Source organism: Hippocampus bargibanti, linkage group LG02 (assembly GCF_051943395.1).
Source record: "Hippocampus bargibanti isolate YZ-2025 linkage group LG02, ASM5194339v1, whole genome shotgun sequence".
NCBI lineage: Eukaryota > Metazoa > Chordata > Actinopteri > Syngnathiformes > Syngnathidae > Hippocampus > Hippocampus bargibanti.
This window is the reverse complement of record NC_142735.1, coordinates 19,890,827-19,907,500: the sequence shown is the minus strand read 5'-3', so window position 1 is coordinate 19,907,500 and position 16,674 is coordinate 19,890,827. Positions and strand designations below refer to the sequence as shown.

The 16,674-nt window shown below is 42.9% G+C and overlaps 1 protein-coding gene across 1 annotated transcript in view; it reads left to right on the top strand.

Moving 5' to 3' along the window:
* Positions 1-11,658, top strand: part of LOC148901829 (protocadherin-1-like) — a 192,239-nt gene extending 180,581 nt beyond the window's left edge. The window contains exon 5 of the mRNA XM_088989875.1: positions 11,546-11,658. Coding sequence (XP_088846001.1) covers positions 11,546-11,643 — 98 coding nt within the window. The 3' untranslated portion in view covers positions 11,644-11,658. The remainder of the gene's footprint in view (positions 1-11,545) is intronic.
* The last annotated feature ends 5,016 nt before the right edge of the window (positions 11,659-16,674 follow it).

The following is a 16,674-nucleotide window of genomic DNA, read 5'->3' as shown; positions in this document are numbered from 1 at the left end:
TTCAATGCAATGGTCCGCTCACAGGCAACAACAAAAACTCCATATGCTCTGCAATTTATGGCCGTTCATCTGTGTCGTATAAAAGGTGCAAAAGTGATCGCATGAGGGGAAAACATTTGAAGGACTTCCATTGTCAAGGACAAACATCCAAAAAAGAGCTCTTTCAATCACAAATGGCTGCCTTCCTGAGTTTTTTTCGATTGATTCTTCTGGAGATGATTATTCCCAAAATAATTTCAAGCCGGGACGATCCCGGGAAATGACTTCTAAAATTGCCAATTGAAACTACAATATGAAACTTACTGTGTCATTTATTTATTTATTTATTTATTTATTTTTATGGCTATTGTGAATACTTTCTTTCAGAACAGACAGGAACATAGGCAGAAGTACTCAGGTAGACTACATTTTGTGTCAACGGTGCCATCTAAAGGAAATCAGTGACTGCAAAGTAGTGGTTGGTGAGAGTGTAGCCACATAGCATAGGTTAGTGGTGTGGATGATGACGCTGGCAGTGAGGAAGATAAAGAAACCAAAGTCGGAAGTGAGGACAAAATGGTGGAAGTTGAAAAAAGAAGTGTTGCATGACATTTAGGAAGGAGGTAAGACAAGCGCTGGGTGGGCAAGAGGTCCTTCCAGATGACTGGCAAACTACAGCTAACATAATCAGAGAGAAAAGTCAGAAGGTACTTGGTGTATCGAGTCGAAGAAAGGTAGATAAGGAGACCTGGTGGTGGAATGGGGAGGTGCAGATGTGTATACAGAGAAGAAATGGGACACTGAGAGGATGGACGAGAGTAGACAGTATTACAAGGAGATGTAGCGCACGGTTAAAGTAAAGGTGGCAAAGGCCAAACAAGAGGCCTATGATGACTTGTATGCTCAGCTGGACAGCAAGGAAGGTGAGACTGATCTTTACAGGCTGGCGAGACAGAGAGACAAAGATGGTAAGGACTTGCAGCAGGTTAAGGTGATTAAGGATAGAGATGGCAATGTATTAACTGGTGCCAGTAGTGTGATGGCAAGATGGAAAGAGTACTTTGAAGAATTGATGAATGAGGAAAATAAGAAGGAACAAGGAGTAGAAGACGTGACTGTTGTGGACCAAGACCAAAACATTAGCAAGGATGCAGTGAGGAGGGCGCTGAAGAGGATTGGATTTGGATTTGGATTTGGATTTGGATTTGCCTTTATTAGTCTCGCAGTGGAGACATTTACATTTCACAGCAGCAAAGTTATGAATGAAATGAAAGTAGAAAAGCAAAACACAGGAGCTGCTGGATAAGCAGCCACTCTCGCGGTGCCGTCTTGAAGTCAAAAGAACAAAAAAAAACTCAATAACAAATAACATGACCACACAAAGACACAGAGAGACATTCATTCTTAAGCACTTTCTGTACCCTCTTTGTGATGACATAAAGCAGTTCCAGACGAAAGAGGAGAGGATCAAAGAATCTCTTCACCAGTGGATCAGGGACATCATGGTGGAATGTGCACGTCGACTACAGGCTAAATGTTGAAAGCAAACACACAGCTGTAGCATCCATTGATGAAAAGAATTGTCTCACATCTCCTGTCCCACATAAATCAGCTTCAATTCCATCCCGCGACAGTTCCACATACGCATTGGCGCTCTGCACTGACGCTCCTTCCTTCTTATCGTGGGCTCCTCAAGCCATGTATCCATCCAGCAGCAGACTGTCCAACAGCACCGGCCTATCGCTGAACAAAGCGGGGCTGTGAAGATGCTGCCCATTACAGGCACAAAAAAAAGCACGATGGCCCCTTTGGTGTCCAGCGATGGCAGTCGAATGGCTGCGACATTCCTCCCATTCAAAAACAGTACTGGCATATTCATGCTGCCGAAAAGGCGCAACCGCTCAGCACAGTCTCCTCCTTGATGAATGTCGTGGTCAAAAATGCTGAAAAAGAATCCATATCCGTTCCACATGACGCACAACAACACAAAGTGACAAAAGAAAACAAAAACAAGACAAAAACAACAAAAAAAAGCAAGGATCATCAGAGCACTTGCTGACGGCTGCCTACTCGGGCGCCATCTTGGACTCCTTGAAGGAGGGAAAGGCACTCTGGCCTGATGATTTACCAATCGAGGTATGGAAGTGTCTTGGAGAGGTGGCGGTGGTGTTCCTGACTGGGTTATTCAACAAGATCTTAGATGGTGAAAAGATGCATGAAGAATGGGGACGAAGTGTACTTGTGCTCATTTTTAAGAACAAAGGAGATGTGCAGAGTTGTACTAACTGAGGAATAAAGTTGATGAGCCGTACAATGAAACTATGGGAAAGAGTAGTTGAAGCTAGACTAAGAGCAGAAGTGAACATTTGTGAGCAGCAGTATGGCTTCCTGCCAAAACAGAGTACAACAGATGCAGTGTTTGCTTTAAGAATGCTGATAGAGAAGTACATAGGAGGTCAGAAGGAATTGCATTGTGTGTTTGTAGATCTGGAGAAAGCGTATGACAAGGTGCCCAGAGAAGAGCTGCGGTATTGCATGAGGAAGTCTGGAGTGACAGAAAAGTATGTCAGAGCAGTGCAAGACATCATGACTGTAAGACAGTTGTGAGGTGTGCTGTCGGTGTGACTGAGGATTTCAAGTTGGAGGTGGGACTTCACCAGGGGTCAGCTCTGGGCACCTTCGTATTCGCTATGGTGATGGACAGGCTGACAGACGATGTTAGACAATAATCTCCTTGGACCATGATGTTTGCAGATGACATGTGATCTGTAGCGAGAACAAGGAACAGGTGACGGAGAAACTAGAGATGTGGACAGTGATGTGCGGTGAGGTTCATGGCTGGTGAGGCACTGACATCATCACAGTCAGATTTACAAACATATGAACTCCACAGAGTAGCTTATTCACCATTTGATTGGCAACAGTTAACGTGTTTTGTTTAAAATGTCATTTCAGCATTCTTTATATACTGTATACAAGTATACCACCTAGAAGAACCACCTAAAGAACATCACCGGACCTCTGCTAGATCCTCTTCAGTTTGCCTACCGGGCAAACAGGTCTGTGGAGGATGCAGTCAACATTGGACTGCATCACATCCTCGACCACCTTGACAACACAGGAACCTACGCAAGGATCCTGTTTGTGGACTACAGCTCTGCGTTCAATACCATCATCCCAGAACTCCTCATCCCCAAACTTCTCCAGCTTGGTGTGTCCCCCACGATCTGCCAGTGGACCCTCAGCTTCCTGACAGGACGGACACAACAGGTCAGACTGGGACATATATCATCCACAACACGAACCACGAGCACTGGAGCCCCGCAGGGATGCGTCCTCTCTCCATTGCTCTTCTCTCTCTACACGAATGACTGCACCTCAACGCACCCAGCTGTCAAATTCATAAAGTTCGCAGACGACACCACGGTCATCGGTCTCATCAAAGACGGCGACGAGTCTGCGTACCGACAACAAGTGGAGCAGCTGGAGCTCTGGTGCAGCCGTCACAACCTGGAGCTGAACACGCTCAAGACAGTTGAGATGATGGTGGACTTCAGGAAACATCCATCACCACAGCTACCCCTCACACTATCCAACTGCCTGGTGTCAACCGTTGAGACCTTCAAGTTCCTGGGAATCACAGTCTCCCAGGACATGAAGTGGGAGGTCAACACCAACTCTATCTATAGGCCCAACAGAGAATGTACTTCCTGAGGCTGCTAAAGAAGCATGGCCTGCCACAGGAGGTGCTGCAGCATTTCTACACGGATGTCATCGAATCCATCCTGTGTTCTTCCATCACCGTTTGGTTCGGGGCCGCCACAAAAATGGACAAAATCCGACTGCAACGGACAGTTAGGACGGCGGAAAAAATCATTGGCACCGCCCTACCCACTCTCGAGGACTTGCACACTGCAAGAATCCAAACTAGGGCGCGGAAAATCCTACTGGACCCTCCGCAACCTGCCCACCACCTTTTCCAGCTACTCCCCTCAGGCAGGCGCTACCGATCCATGCGCACCAAATCCAGCAGACATTTAAACAGCTTCTCCCCCAAGCCATTAACTCTTTGAACTCTTTCAACAGTAGCCAAAATGGAACTGTATAGTGCCACTTAGCAGTTTTTTTGACAACGATACTAGTGCAGCGTGTTCTACCGGAAACAAATTCCTTGTGTGTTCTACATACTTGGCAATAAAGATGATTCTGATTCTGACAAACTGTAGCATAGAAAAAAAAAAACATTATTATCATGTTACCTTTATTTATAAATGAAGTGAATGTAAATTTCTCCACTGCGAGACTAATAAAGGCAAATCAAATCCAATCCAATCCTATTCAATCCAATCCAAGTCTCTCTGTCTCAATGGAGATCACTGCGAGTGAAGAAAGTCGTCCATGATCAGTCCTGTTCCGAATATATGTTTTCAGTCTTTTGTGCTGAGAATGACCGCTCCACTGATTTTGTAGTAGCTGGAACAGTGAGCACGAGCTGGAGCAACTTTGTCGCTTCAGGAGTAGTTTCAATGAGATCCTTCTTGCTGAGAAGCTGTCCAGGAAATTTATATTCACCCCTCACCGTTTGTGAGCTATACAGTCCGGTGTTGGTCTTCCTTTAATTTTTATCTCCTGCTTCGATTGAAAGTCCAATTCAGAAAATTCTTTCAATTTCGATATGTGATCCACCATGCTGAAAATAAGGCCAAGCAACAAGAAAAAAAAATGACTGTATGCTTGCACTTAACTTGGTAACTGTTGACTGTAGCTTGCTCACACTAATTCTATTATTCTGCAGCCGAGGAGCCACAAGAAGAATCTCTAATATCTGTTTAATTGAGTTTGTCATTTGATATTTCCATGATGACAGGTGAGGCACAGCCTCACCTGCCTCCCCTGACTGCATATCACTGGATGTGGAGATATGCCCTGGAAAGGAGAGGAATGAAGATCAGTCTCAGCAGGACAGAATATAAGTGTGTGAATGAGAGGGATCCAAGTGCAAGAGTGCTGCTACAGGGAGGAGAGATAAAGAAGGAGGAGGAATTTAAGTACTTGGGGTCAACTGTCCAGAGGAATGGAGAGTGTGGAAAAGAGGTGAAGAAGCGTGTGCAGGCAGGCTGGAGCGGCTGGAGAAACATGTCAGGTGTGATGTGTGATTGAAGGGTTTCAGCTAGGATGAAAGGAAAAGTGTATAAAACAGTGGCGAGACCAGCCATGATGTTTGGACTGGAGTCAGTGCCGCTTAAAGGACAACGGACGTCTCCAGACAAGTTGTGTCCATAATTTGTAAAATGGCTTCAAATGACTTCTACTGAGCGTATTTTACAAAGATTCCCCCGCATATAGCTATATTTTACATTTTAAAACTCGTGCTGAATATTCCGGAAGTCTTGTTTTTGAGTTTGTGACGAGTTTTCACCCTACGTCACTGAAGGAACGCCCCTGACCGAAAAAAGGACACATTGTAGCAGTCCTTCCATCACGTCAATGCATGTTGCTGTACTTTGGTCTGAAAACGCCGTGTAGGTCCAAAAAGAGGCAGAAGAGGTCGACAAAGCTCCATGTAAGGAATTAATCAGCCTGTGGAAACGGGCTGACTAATTCCCTCCACTGCTTTGTCGCCATTTTCTGTCGCCATTTTCTGCCTCCCTTGGGTGCGACATTTCCCACCCCTGATGCCTCAAAATGACACGGAATAAATTCTTTAATCGATTGCAAATACAGTAAAGTCTCGTTATATCGATATCGGATATATCGATAGTCCCGGTTATATCGATACTATTTCTATGCACGCACGGAGAAATTTACATGCAAACAGGGTCGGATATATCGATAGTCCCGGTTATATCGATATTTTTTCGGACTCCCTTGAATATCGATATAACGAGACTTTACTGTATGTATACTTTCTTCTTCAGAACTATTTGAATCATATTCATAACTGGATGAGTAACAAGAAAGTATATTCTCCGAATCTGAAGCCATTGTTTTGATTCTCGAGCAAGGCAAGACGTCTTGCCGTGACACCACGAACATGGGGGCGGGACCTTCTGAACCTGGCCACTTCCGGTTTCAAATTGAAGTACTTTTTAAAAACTTTAAAGGACAACCGCCGTCACTTTTTTGTTTTTTAATTGACATCAGAAAAACGTTTTATGGCATCTAAAGTACCCAAAACACGCAGTATGATATTTTTAGTCAAATGCAAAACACCAATAAAAATGACTTAAAAGTGTACAAAATCTGCAAAAAATTGAGCTGCAAATTGGGCATTTTCAGAAAGTCCCGTCCCCAGTTCATGACGTCACGCCAAGACGTCTTACATTGCTAGTGAATCAAAACAATGGCTTCAGATTCGGAGAATATGCTTTCTTGTTACACATCCAGTTATGAATATGATTCAAATAGTTCTGAAGAAGAAATCATACATATTTGCAATTGATTAAATAATTTATTCCGTGTAATTTTGCGGCATCAGGGGTGGGAAATGTCGCATTGAGGGTTGAAATCTCAATTGATGCATTTACCCAATTGGATGAATTCGAAAGGATCTCACCTATGACATCATTTCATGGTACCTTGCATGTTTCCTGTGGCTACGCAATCCCCCCACCCACTGGTGAATATAGATTAGGGGAAGGGGGATTGAACAAGCGGGGGAAAGTAGAAGGCCTGTTTCCAAAGCTTACCATCTGCAAAATTGTCAGGACTGTCCAAGTAGCTGAGGCGACGCACGGCCTAATAGAAACTGATGAATAAAATGTTCATCTTTCATCTATTTCTCCATTTTGTCGCTAATATCTGCCCGGTTGCCTTTTCAGTTCTCCCAATGCCGTCTGAAGTGCGGCAAAGAACATTTGGTAATTGAAGATCATAGTCTCCGCCCGGGCCTGCAGGACTGACAAAGTCTCATATCAAAATGTGCCAATGCACACACACACACACACACACGCACACAGACACACACACACACACACACACACACACACACACACACACACACACACACACACACACACACACACGCACACACGCACACACACACACACACACACACAACCCCACACACGCACACACACGCACACACACGCACACACACACACACACAAATACACACGCACACGCACACAAACACACGCAGGCACACAGGTTTCTAATCTTATCTAGTAATTGACAGCCAATTTAAACCTACTGAAACAGTTTATATCAACAAGTTTTAATTTGATGTATTTTCTCCACTTCCGAAATCACAAAAGGACCCTGATGAACCATACATCCCTGTGATATCCTGTCATAAAAGTGAAGCATTTAACTCATTCACTGCCAGACGGTGTACAAAAATATGTTTACTCCAGTGCCAGGGTTTTTGTCATTTTCGCTCAAATTGCAGGACCCATAAAAGATTGAGTTTTAGGACCGCATAAACATTAAATTTAGTGTAAGATACATTGCATTCTATACTTTCATCAGAAAAAAACTGTACAAAAGGCAAATACTTGGAGGGAAAAATATTGCCAGAAGTCTGACCAGAGCTTAAGCCTCACCCGCCTGCAAAAAAACAAAATCCAACTAAATTTGGGATTGGCACTCCACGTCGTGCTTCTCAATTCCTGAATACATTCGGGAATGGCAGTGAAACTCGTCCAAAATTCTTCAGCCCGGATCATCACCAAAACCCCCTCCTTTCACCACATCACCCCTGTACTCCAGCAACTCCACTGGCTACCGGTTAAACATCGTATCGAATTCAAAATACTTCTGTTTACTTTCAAAGCCATCCATAACCTTGCTCCTCCCTATCTTTCTGACCTGCTTCAAATCTCTGTTCCCTCTCGGTCCCTCAGATCCTCATCCTCCCTTCACCTCTATGTGCCCTCTGCCCGTCTCACCACGATGGGATGCAGAGCTTTCAGCCGCTCTGCTCCCAAACTCTGGAATTCACTCCCACCCAACATCCGTAATATTGACTCCCTCCCTATTTTCAGGCTCATCTCAAAACCCATTTGTTTAAAATTGCTTTCAATGTCTAATTCTCTCTGCTATTTTATTATTTATCATTTTACTTATGGTTTTATTGTTATGTGCTGTGTTCTATTGTTTTATTGTAAAGTGTCCTTGGGTGTTTTGAAAGGCGCTTGAAATAAAATGTATTATTATTATTATTATAAAGAGTTCAGTATGAAGATACCTCTACTTACATCGCCATCCAAAAATTTCAAATCTCGAAATGCCTAAACAGGAAAATATCGCCTCCTGTTACAAAGAGAAATGTCAAGATAGAAAAGCTAAAAATACAGAGTGGGCTGCTACTTCCACCTCATAGTTTCATGAATGCAACATAGCTGCTCTGCCATTGGCTACTATGACTACCATTGGCGAAGAGGGACCCTGTTCTGGGTCAGCCACTTGCAGTTTTGTCCGAATGTCCGAATATTTTGATGACTCGTCCTAAACGAGCTCCCTGCAACTTTTAATGAATCTCAAATCTTTCCAGACAACCTTATTATCTTGCTTTCAAATTTCTGGGGTTTCTGTTCCATATTGGAGCAAGAATCCCATTAATCATCAATGCGATCCAATCCCCCAATTCTTTGGAAAACATGTCAAAATGTACCAATCAAAATCATGACAGATGTAGGAAAACAAGCCGAAAAAAGTAGATCAACTTTACAAAATATGCTTTGCCACTTTTAAATGAACATCTAGTATTCATTTAGGCAGGCCCCACCTACATTTATGTAAATATATGCAAAACATATGCACATTGAATCAATTCAATACGTCTGCATATAAAACAAGAAGGATTTTTTTCCAGTGGCTTTTCCTGTCCGCTGCGTCTGTGACACTTAAAATACTGAGTTAATTCCGCCCGGCAATGGCGGCACAAGTCAGAGGGGCTCGTTTAAATGTGTAAAGATAAGCAAGCAGGAATTCCACGGTTGAAGCGATCGTGGCGAGTGAAGAGATGGCATGTCAACCCTTACATCCTCTTTGATATTAAACTGACCGCTTTTGACATTTGAGAGCTGAAAAGAAATCCTGCGTTTTATCGGTTCACCTTAATTAACATTTCCTAAAAAAACACCCACATATTTGAAACTGACTTTTTTTTGGGGGGGGCAGATGATTTACTGTTTATGTACACTGAGGCTGCTCTGGGTCTTTTCAGAAAGATTTTTGATATCCCCGGTTTTGAAACCGTGAAACTGTACATAAATGTGTCAAACTGTGATGGGACGGTACCTAACGGTGTTCAGTTGAGAGCTTGGAATTGTCTTGAGAATTGTTTGTGTTGCCAACACATTATCACCAGCGTGCCCTCGGTTGATCTTTGAATGGTCACAAGGGTAGGTGGGAGGTGGTTAGGGTCCTCAAAGCACTTAAATAGTCATTGATCGCTGGATTTTTGGTGTTCACTTGGGGAATTTGAAAGTCTCTGAAACGATCTGTATAACCGGTCATTTGCCGGTTTGACCTCTGTACTGTGAGGTTGACACACAAACCACCGGTCTTCCGGGCCGCAATTCTAAGTTTTGGACCTTTTGTTGAACAAAAATAAAAACCAGCGGTGTAACATAAAATTCAATAAATAAAATCGATGAAGGATTAAGTAATGCATTCATATCAGACTGCAATAATTATACATTAAAAATATCCCCTTGATCATAATTTGACTTAGGCAAGCACACATATAATCTGCTTGAACAATCAAGAGTGTGTCAAGATGAAGGTACTTTGTGGGTCATGCACCTTCAGGGGTCAGTGGGGGGCAACCGAATGAAGTTCTATCTCATGTGGAAAGAGGCGTGTCAGTTTTTTAGAAGAGAGTGGCGTGCTCATTAGCCTGAGCAAATGTGTTTAGCGGGAACGAAGCCTGATCGGTGTTGGGATCACACTGTGGACTTCCTGTCTGATAAGAGAGGAAGAGGGCAGCGTCCTTATCGAACGCCAGCAGACTTGATTTGGACAACAAAGGCTGCGGAGAAATAAGAAAAAAAAAAAAAGTTCTGCACATGGTTACAGAACACAGCGGGGATACTTCAGCCTTTAAGTGGCAAGAGCCAGTCAAATAAAGAAATATTTCAAATACAGTAAAGTCTCGTTATATCGATATTCAAGGGAGTCCGAAAAAATATCGATATAACCGGGACTATCGATATATCCGACCCTGTTTGCATGTAATTTTCTCTGTGCGTGCATAGAAATAGCATCGATATAACCGGGACTATCGATATATCCGATATCGATATAACGAGACTTTACTGTATCATAGCTCACAAACAACAGCAATATGATTATTTTGGAAATAACAACCTTGGAATATCAGTGGAAAGTTTTCAAGAGCTGTCAGGCAACAGATGTACACCAGGATATTAGCCGCGCATCGGTCACTACAGTCATCAGGAATGCAAAAGATTTGTCTTTTTACATTTATATGAGTTGATGCGAAAGTTGCACACCCTCACAACAGTGCACAACGCAACAAAAATTATTATTTTTGATGGCATGAACCTAAAGGTGAGAAAAATGCACATCACTGACTATAGTTGACACTGAAACAATTTTTGTCTTTAGTCTTCAATAAAAGCAGCAAGAATCCCGATGTTGAGAATTGAATATTTGTCACTCCGGCGGACATCAAGTCAAAAGCACTTTCCTTTGTGCTTTCAATCGCTAATCAAATATCATTGTTGAAGTCAGTCATGACAGAAAACAGCTAATGAAAATACTTTCTTCTTCAGTCTTCATATGAAAGTTACACGTTCTTCATTTCAGTGGACAGCTATTTTGAAAGCTATTTTCCTCTACAAACTGGAGTCTTGGTGGTAAAATTATACATCAGTGACTACAGCACAATACAATACAATAAAATACAATACATATGGATTTATATGGTGCTTTAACAACAGCTGAAACTGTAACAAACTCACTACAGTAGATTCATTTGTGTCAAGCATTTTTATAATGACTCAGAGTCGAAATCGGAGGAATCGGCGTGTTGGGGTAGCTGAGCAATGAGCTTTTCTGGGGTGTTATTGATCACCTGACGTCTGTTCCTGTAACATGCAGCGTCCACTTAATTAGTCGGAGGGAGCCCAGATAATTACACTTCACTTGAAGCGCCAGCTTTATTGCCATCGTCGTATAGCGCGATCAATGCTAATCGGCGGTTGGAGTGGAACGATTGTATCGTACGACTCACACATCTTATATGTTATTGTTTACATGTCTGTATTGATAGGTGACCTATTTGAACCTTGACTGCAAGGCATATTTCCTTGTTACTAGCTCACTATGCTGCTAAATCAACAGATCCATTTCAGTGTCACCATGTTCAGTCGTATGAGGCGAAAAAAAATATGTGCGTATTGTGTCCGTGTGTGTGTGTGTGTGTGTGTGTGTGTGTGTGTGTGTGTGTGTGTGTGTGTGTGTGTCAGAACGACCTGCAAGGAACATGCTCTGCTTGATCTCCATCCTCTCAACTTTTCGTGCCGGCAGCTAAGGCGCCCGGACGGATAGACTGATGGGTCTTTTTTTTCACTTCTTTTTCATTCTCCTCCTCAAGATCCATCAAGACGAAAACAGATCTGCTGTCCAAGAGCCCAGGCAGAGGGGATATTTCACCAGAGAGCAAAAAAGAAGAAGACGGCGAAAGAAAATTGATGTGAGGAGAAGGCGGCGGGGTCGCAGATGCTGCTCCTACGCCGTCACAAATGAAAATCCAATTTAAGAAAGAAAAAAAAAGTCCGACGGAAGGAAGAAGAGAATGAAGAGGAGGTCAAGATGGACAATGTGAAGGTCAGTGATTGAAGGCTGTGTGTGTGTGTTTGCGTGTGTGTGCGTGTGCTTGTGTGTGTGTGTGTGTGTGTGTGTGTGTGTGTGTGTGTGTGTGTGTGTGTGCGTGCGTGCGTGCGTGTGTGTGTGTGTGTGTGTGTGTGTGTGTGTGTGTGTGTGTGTGTGTGTGTGTGTGTGTGTGTGTGTGTGTGTGTGTGTGTGTGTGTGCAACAGTATTTTTACACAAGTGTCTGTTCTCTAACAAAGAGCTTACTCAACGGCCTAAAATTCACATCAGGTGTCTGATCCTTGAATGGACTAATTCATGCCCTGGTTCAATTTGAGAAAGTGTTTAAACAGTCACTATCATGTTGTTGTGTGTGTAAGTGTAGTCCATGAACAGCACTGTCAATACAGTGGTTCTTGTTTTAAAGTGCTCTCTAAATACAGGTAACATCCGACTTACGACCGAGTTCCGTTCGACCAAACGGTCATAAGTCAAAACAGTCGTAAGTCAAAAACCATTCAAAATTTTGAATAGAGACGCAAACTCCGCCCCTCTGGTGTCATCACATGGTCGATTGCTGTGCGAGAGTGAGATGCTTGCTGCCTGGCTGAAATTGTCCGATGCGTTGCCGGCCTGCTAGCGCATTGCGGTGCCAGGCGTAGAAATACAATTTTAAAAAATAGGGCCTGGAGGTCACATAGGTCGTAAGTATGGGTGGTCGTAAGTCGAGCTGGTCGTAAGTCGGATGTTACCTGTATAGTTGAGTTGAATATTTATTCATCTCCTTTTTTTATTTTATTTTTTTTTAATGCAGTGGAGCAGTGATGGCTGTCACTCAGTCGGGTAAGATCCCAACGGGTTCTTTTTATCCCATTATGGGTTCTCTGTGCTTCAACATTTTTTTCTTTTCTTTTTTTTTATTATCAGGGTCATCAGATGTGTGTATGTGCATGAACATTGACATGCACATGGGGATATACTGTTTATCTGTGTGTTTTGGTACAGGAGGTTCTGTTTTTGTTTTCATTTAAAAGTTTTGATGGCACAGCACCTTGAGTTGCATTTTTCCGCCTGAAAAAGGTAATGTAAATAAATTTTGATTAATGGATGAATTCCAATGGTCTAGCCATATTCTGGCTATGATTTTATAATACTTGTCTTTTCCGGTATATAAGGCCTACCCAAAAGCCTTGATTTACTTCAAAAGATGACCCTGCACCTTATACATAGGTGCGCCTTAGATGCGAAGGAATCTTGAGCCACAACAGGTCTCGCAACTGCTGTCAGCCTCCACAGACACCTTTTTTTCTCCTGTAGAAGACATCACGCGTAACCCCAGCCTCTACTGTGGCACTTTATAATGTGGTGTGCCTTATAATTGCAAAACTTTTATATATTACTTTTATATATTTTATTATATTTGGAAAACTGTCTTATATATGGAAAAATATTTGAAAATACAACATTCATTGGGGGTGCGGCTTATACTCCGGTACGCTTTATACACCGGAAAATACGGTATTTTGAGGTATTATATCCTGGATAGAAAAACACAAATGAACTAAAACAGTGAACTGACTTATTTCAATGAATTTCGACGCTTGGGTTCAAAAATCCTAAGGCCCCTCGACTTTTACGCAACATCTCTCCTGACAGACTAAGCATGACATGACGACGGATCACCTGAAATATTCCAGATCTTTCTTTTTTCAAATCAATTGGAAAAGTCCTAAAAAGTCCCAGAAGAGAAGGGGATCCTGTGGGAGGCTCCCTGAACTTTAAACCGGTCAGGTAACAAGAGAGTCAAGCAGGTGGATGGCGAGACAGGGGATAACCTAAACCTTCCTTATCTAATCGGTCGTCTGCTAATGAGTCGGATGGACAAACGTCTCCTCCCGTGCACAGTGGGGGCGGCCAGGACCTTTTGTGCGGTCTGGCCTAATGACACTGCGGTCATTTAGTGCGGGACGAGGTGGGAGGGGAAAAAAATCCGGGAGAGGGAAAGTAGCTGCTCAAGTTACCTGTATTGTCCTCGCTAAACACAGTGTGTCCTTGTTGTGAATGTCTGACAGGGATGAAGGAGCTGTTTGATCCGGCATATTCCGTCTTCTCTTCCCAGGAGGATTAAAGAAGGACTGGCGGGGAGAAAAAAAAACCTTTGACAATCAACCTCATTCTCTTTCTGATTCCCTCCCCCCAGAGAGACGTTGAGTTTTGCTTGGTCACCGTTAAAATGTTTCCGACGTTGGGCTAACAGTCACCTTTCCAAAATTAATAAATATATAAGCATACCATCAATATATAAATATAAATGGAAAGATCAAAAGATTGGACATATTTTTAGCAGGAAAGAATTTTGAACACAAGCTACTGAAAGAAACGTTCAGGAGCTAATGAACATTAGAACCCAAGCTGTGATACTGGATAGAAAATGCGGTCTGAACCATCCTCACGCCTTGGAGATTTTGACTTCAGCTTTTTAAAGCTTAATAGTTCACTTTTTTTGTGAAATAGGAACAGTATTTTTGCCTCCAATGCAGAAAAATAATCAGAAGCTCATAGTTGACGGCTGAGAATTGAAAACGTCTATATACAAAAGCACTATAGTATTCCAGCAAAATTACAGAGGCTACTCGCACAGGATCCATGACCATCTACCCTGGGATCTCCAAACAGGAATTGGCTCCACAAAGGTGGCGTCAGAAGGTGAGATCTCTTGACTGAACTGGAATGGTGATTGTTCATCTTTATCCTTCCAGCAAAGATGTGACGCAGACCTGGACTATGTCCATCGGGACAACCTCGTAAATTGACTGCTTGGCTCGCGTTGTCATTTTTGTGAGTTAACTTATTCACATTTTTGGAATGTGTGAGGGAACTACACACACACACACACACACACACACACACACACACACACACACACACACACACACACACACACACACACACACACACACACACACGCACGCACGCACGCACACACACACACACACACACACACACGCACGCACGCACGCACGCACACACACACACACACACACACACACACACACACACACACACACACACACACACACACAGACTAATACTTAGCCATCAGCATCCTGCGGTGTATAGTGTGCCCCTGATGTGCACAGTTATACTGCAGGAGGGTGGATGAATAATGAATGTCTGGAAGGATATGATACAACATTATGGACCAGTGGGTCCACTCTAATGGCATGCGGGCCATTCTAAGGACTGGCCAAGCCCACAACATACTGTAACAATCACTAAACCCAGACCCTCGGGACCCCCTACAGTGGCTGTAAAGTCATGGGCTGCCCCGGGCGTACCAGATGCATGATTTATTGTGCGCATTTGTTTCTGTGGTTCTGGTTTCGGTTCTGGCAGCGTGACGCTAAAGTCTGCCAAGCAAGAACGTGGATCCTCCCAGGATGGTTTTCTAGAGATGCAACAATTCTGACAGTGCTCTATTTATCATTCTGCCATGGCGTAGCTGTTTTTTTCTTTCAGTCATAAAGTTCGGCATTCAGCTACTTTGTGAGTGATTCAATATGGTTAATTAGCTTAATATCAGCCAATTTTGTTCATCAAAATAACAAATTGTCATTGAGCTATTCAGTCAGTCAGTCAGTCAGTCGGTAAGGTATTTAATGCGCGAGTTGGTTGGCTACGTTCATAGTAAATAGTAAGCCTTTAGGCAGTGTTTGAAATAGTGTCTGCCCACCGGGCAACTACTTTTACGTCGGGCATAGAAGTTTCAAAACGCCTCAGCCCAGATGGCCAACAACTTTTTCAAATCAAATGTTTGTTATATTCAATAATGCAAACACCAAAACAAAACTCAACTAGCCACCTGCACTCCACTTTCTCAGCGGCTTTCAAAACTCATCAGTACACTTTTCAGTCAGGGTATAGTCTGAAGCAGGCTACTGATTGGCTGCCGGTGCCGAATATGCAAATTGCTAAATGAACGGTCGTTTGCCAATTTGCATATTCAGCATATTGATTGATTGATTGATTGATTGATTGATTGATTGATTGATTGATTGATTGATTGATTGATTGATTGATTGATTGACCTGTGCTGTATGTCATACATATTAGCATATTTGACAATAAAGCTGACTTTGACTTTTTGACTTTTGACTTTTAGTATATATTAAGCATGGGAGCATTTGTGGTCAATACTTCCGGAATTTAAAACGAAATCATTTATACTTTGCAACAATGTTTTTTTTTTATTGAATAGTCGTTTTATTGTGCTTCAAGTTGTGGAAAATGGGGAAGGCAACTTTATGGCCGGGCCAGCAACTTTTCAGAGTTTTCTGCCTGGGAATCCACTAACTTTTTGTCATGAGTTTCAGACACTGCTTTAGGTCAGTTACACAGTGTATCAATCATTCTTTGAGTTTGCTCATCATTCATTTTCCGATCCGCTTATCCTCACTAGTGTGACGGGGGTGTTGGGGCCTATCACAGCTGTGTTCGAGCAGGAAGCGGAGGACACCTTGAACTGGTTGCCAGCCAATCGCATGGCACACAAAAACGAACAACCAGAACAACTGACCTAAAGACAAATTGGATTCTTTTTTTTTTTTTTTTGAATGTGGGAGGAAACCGGAGGACCCAGAGGAAGTCCATGCAAGCACAGTGAGAACATGCAAATGTCACACAGGAAGGCCGGAGCTGGAGTTGAACCCCGTAAATCTACACGATGAAGTCAACATGCTAACCACTCAAATAGCCGGCCGCCTTGTTTGCTAATTAGTCAGTTAATTCTTTCCTGAAGGGTTCAGTCAACCAGTTTATCAGGATGTAACTGTTTAGTGAGTAAAGCTGCCAGAAATAGAGTCATTTAGTCAGTCAAATGGTCAGTCAGTCACTAAGCTATACAGGACAGTCAG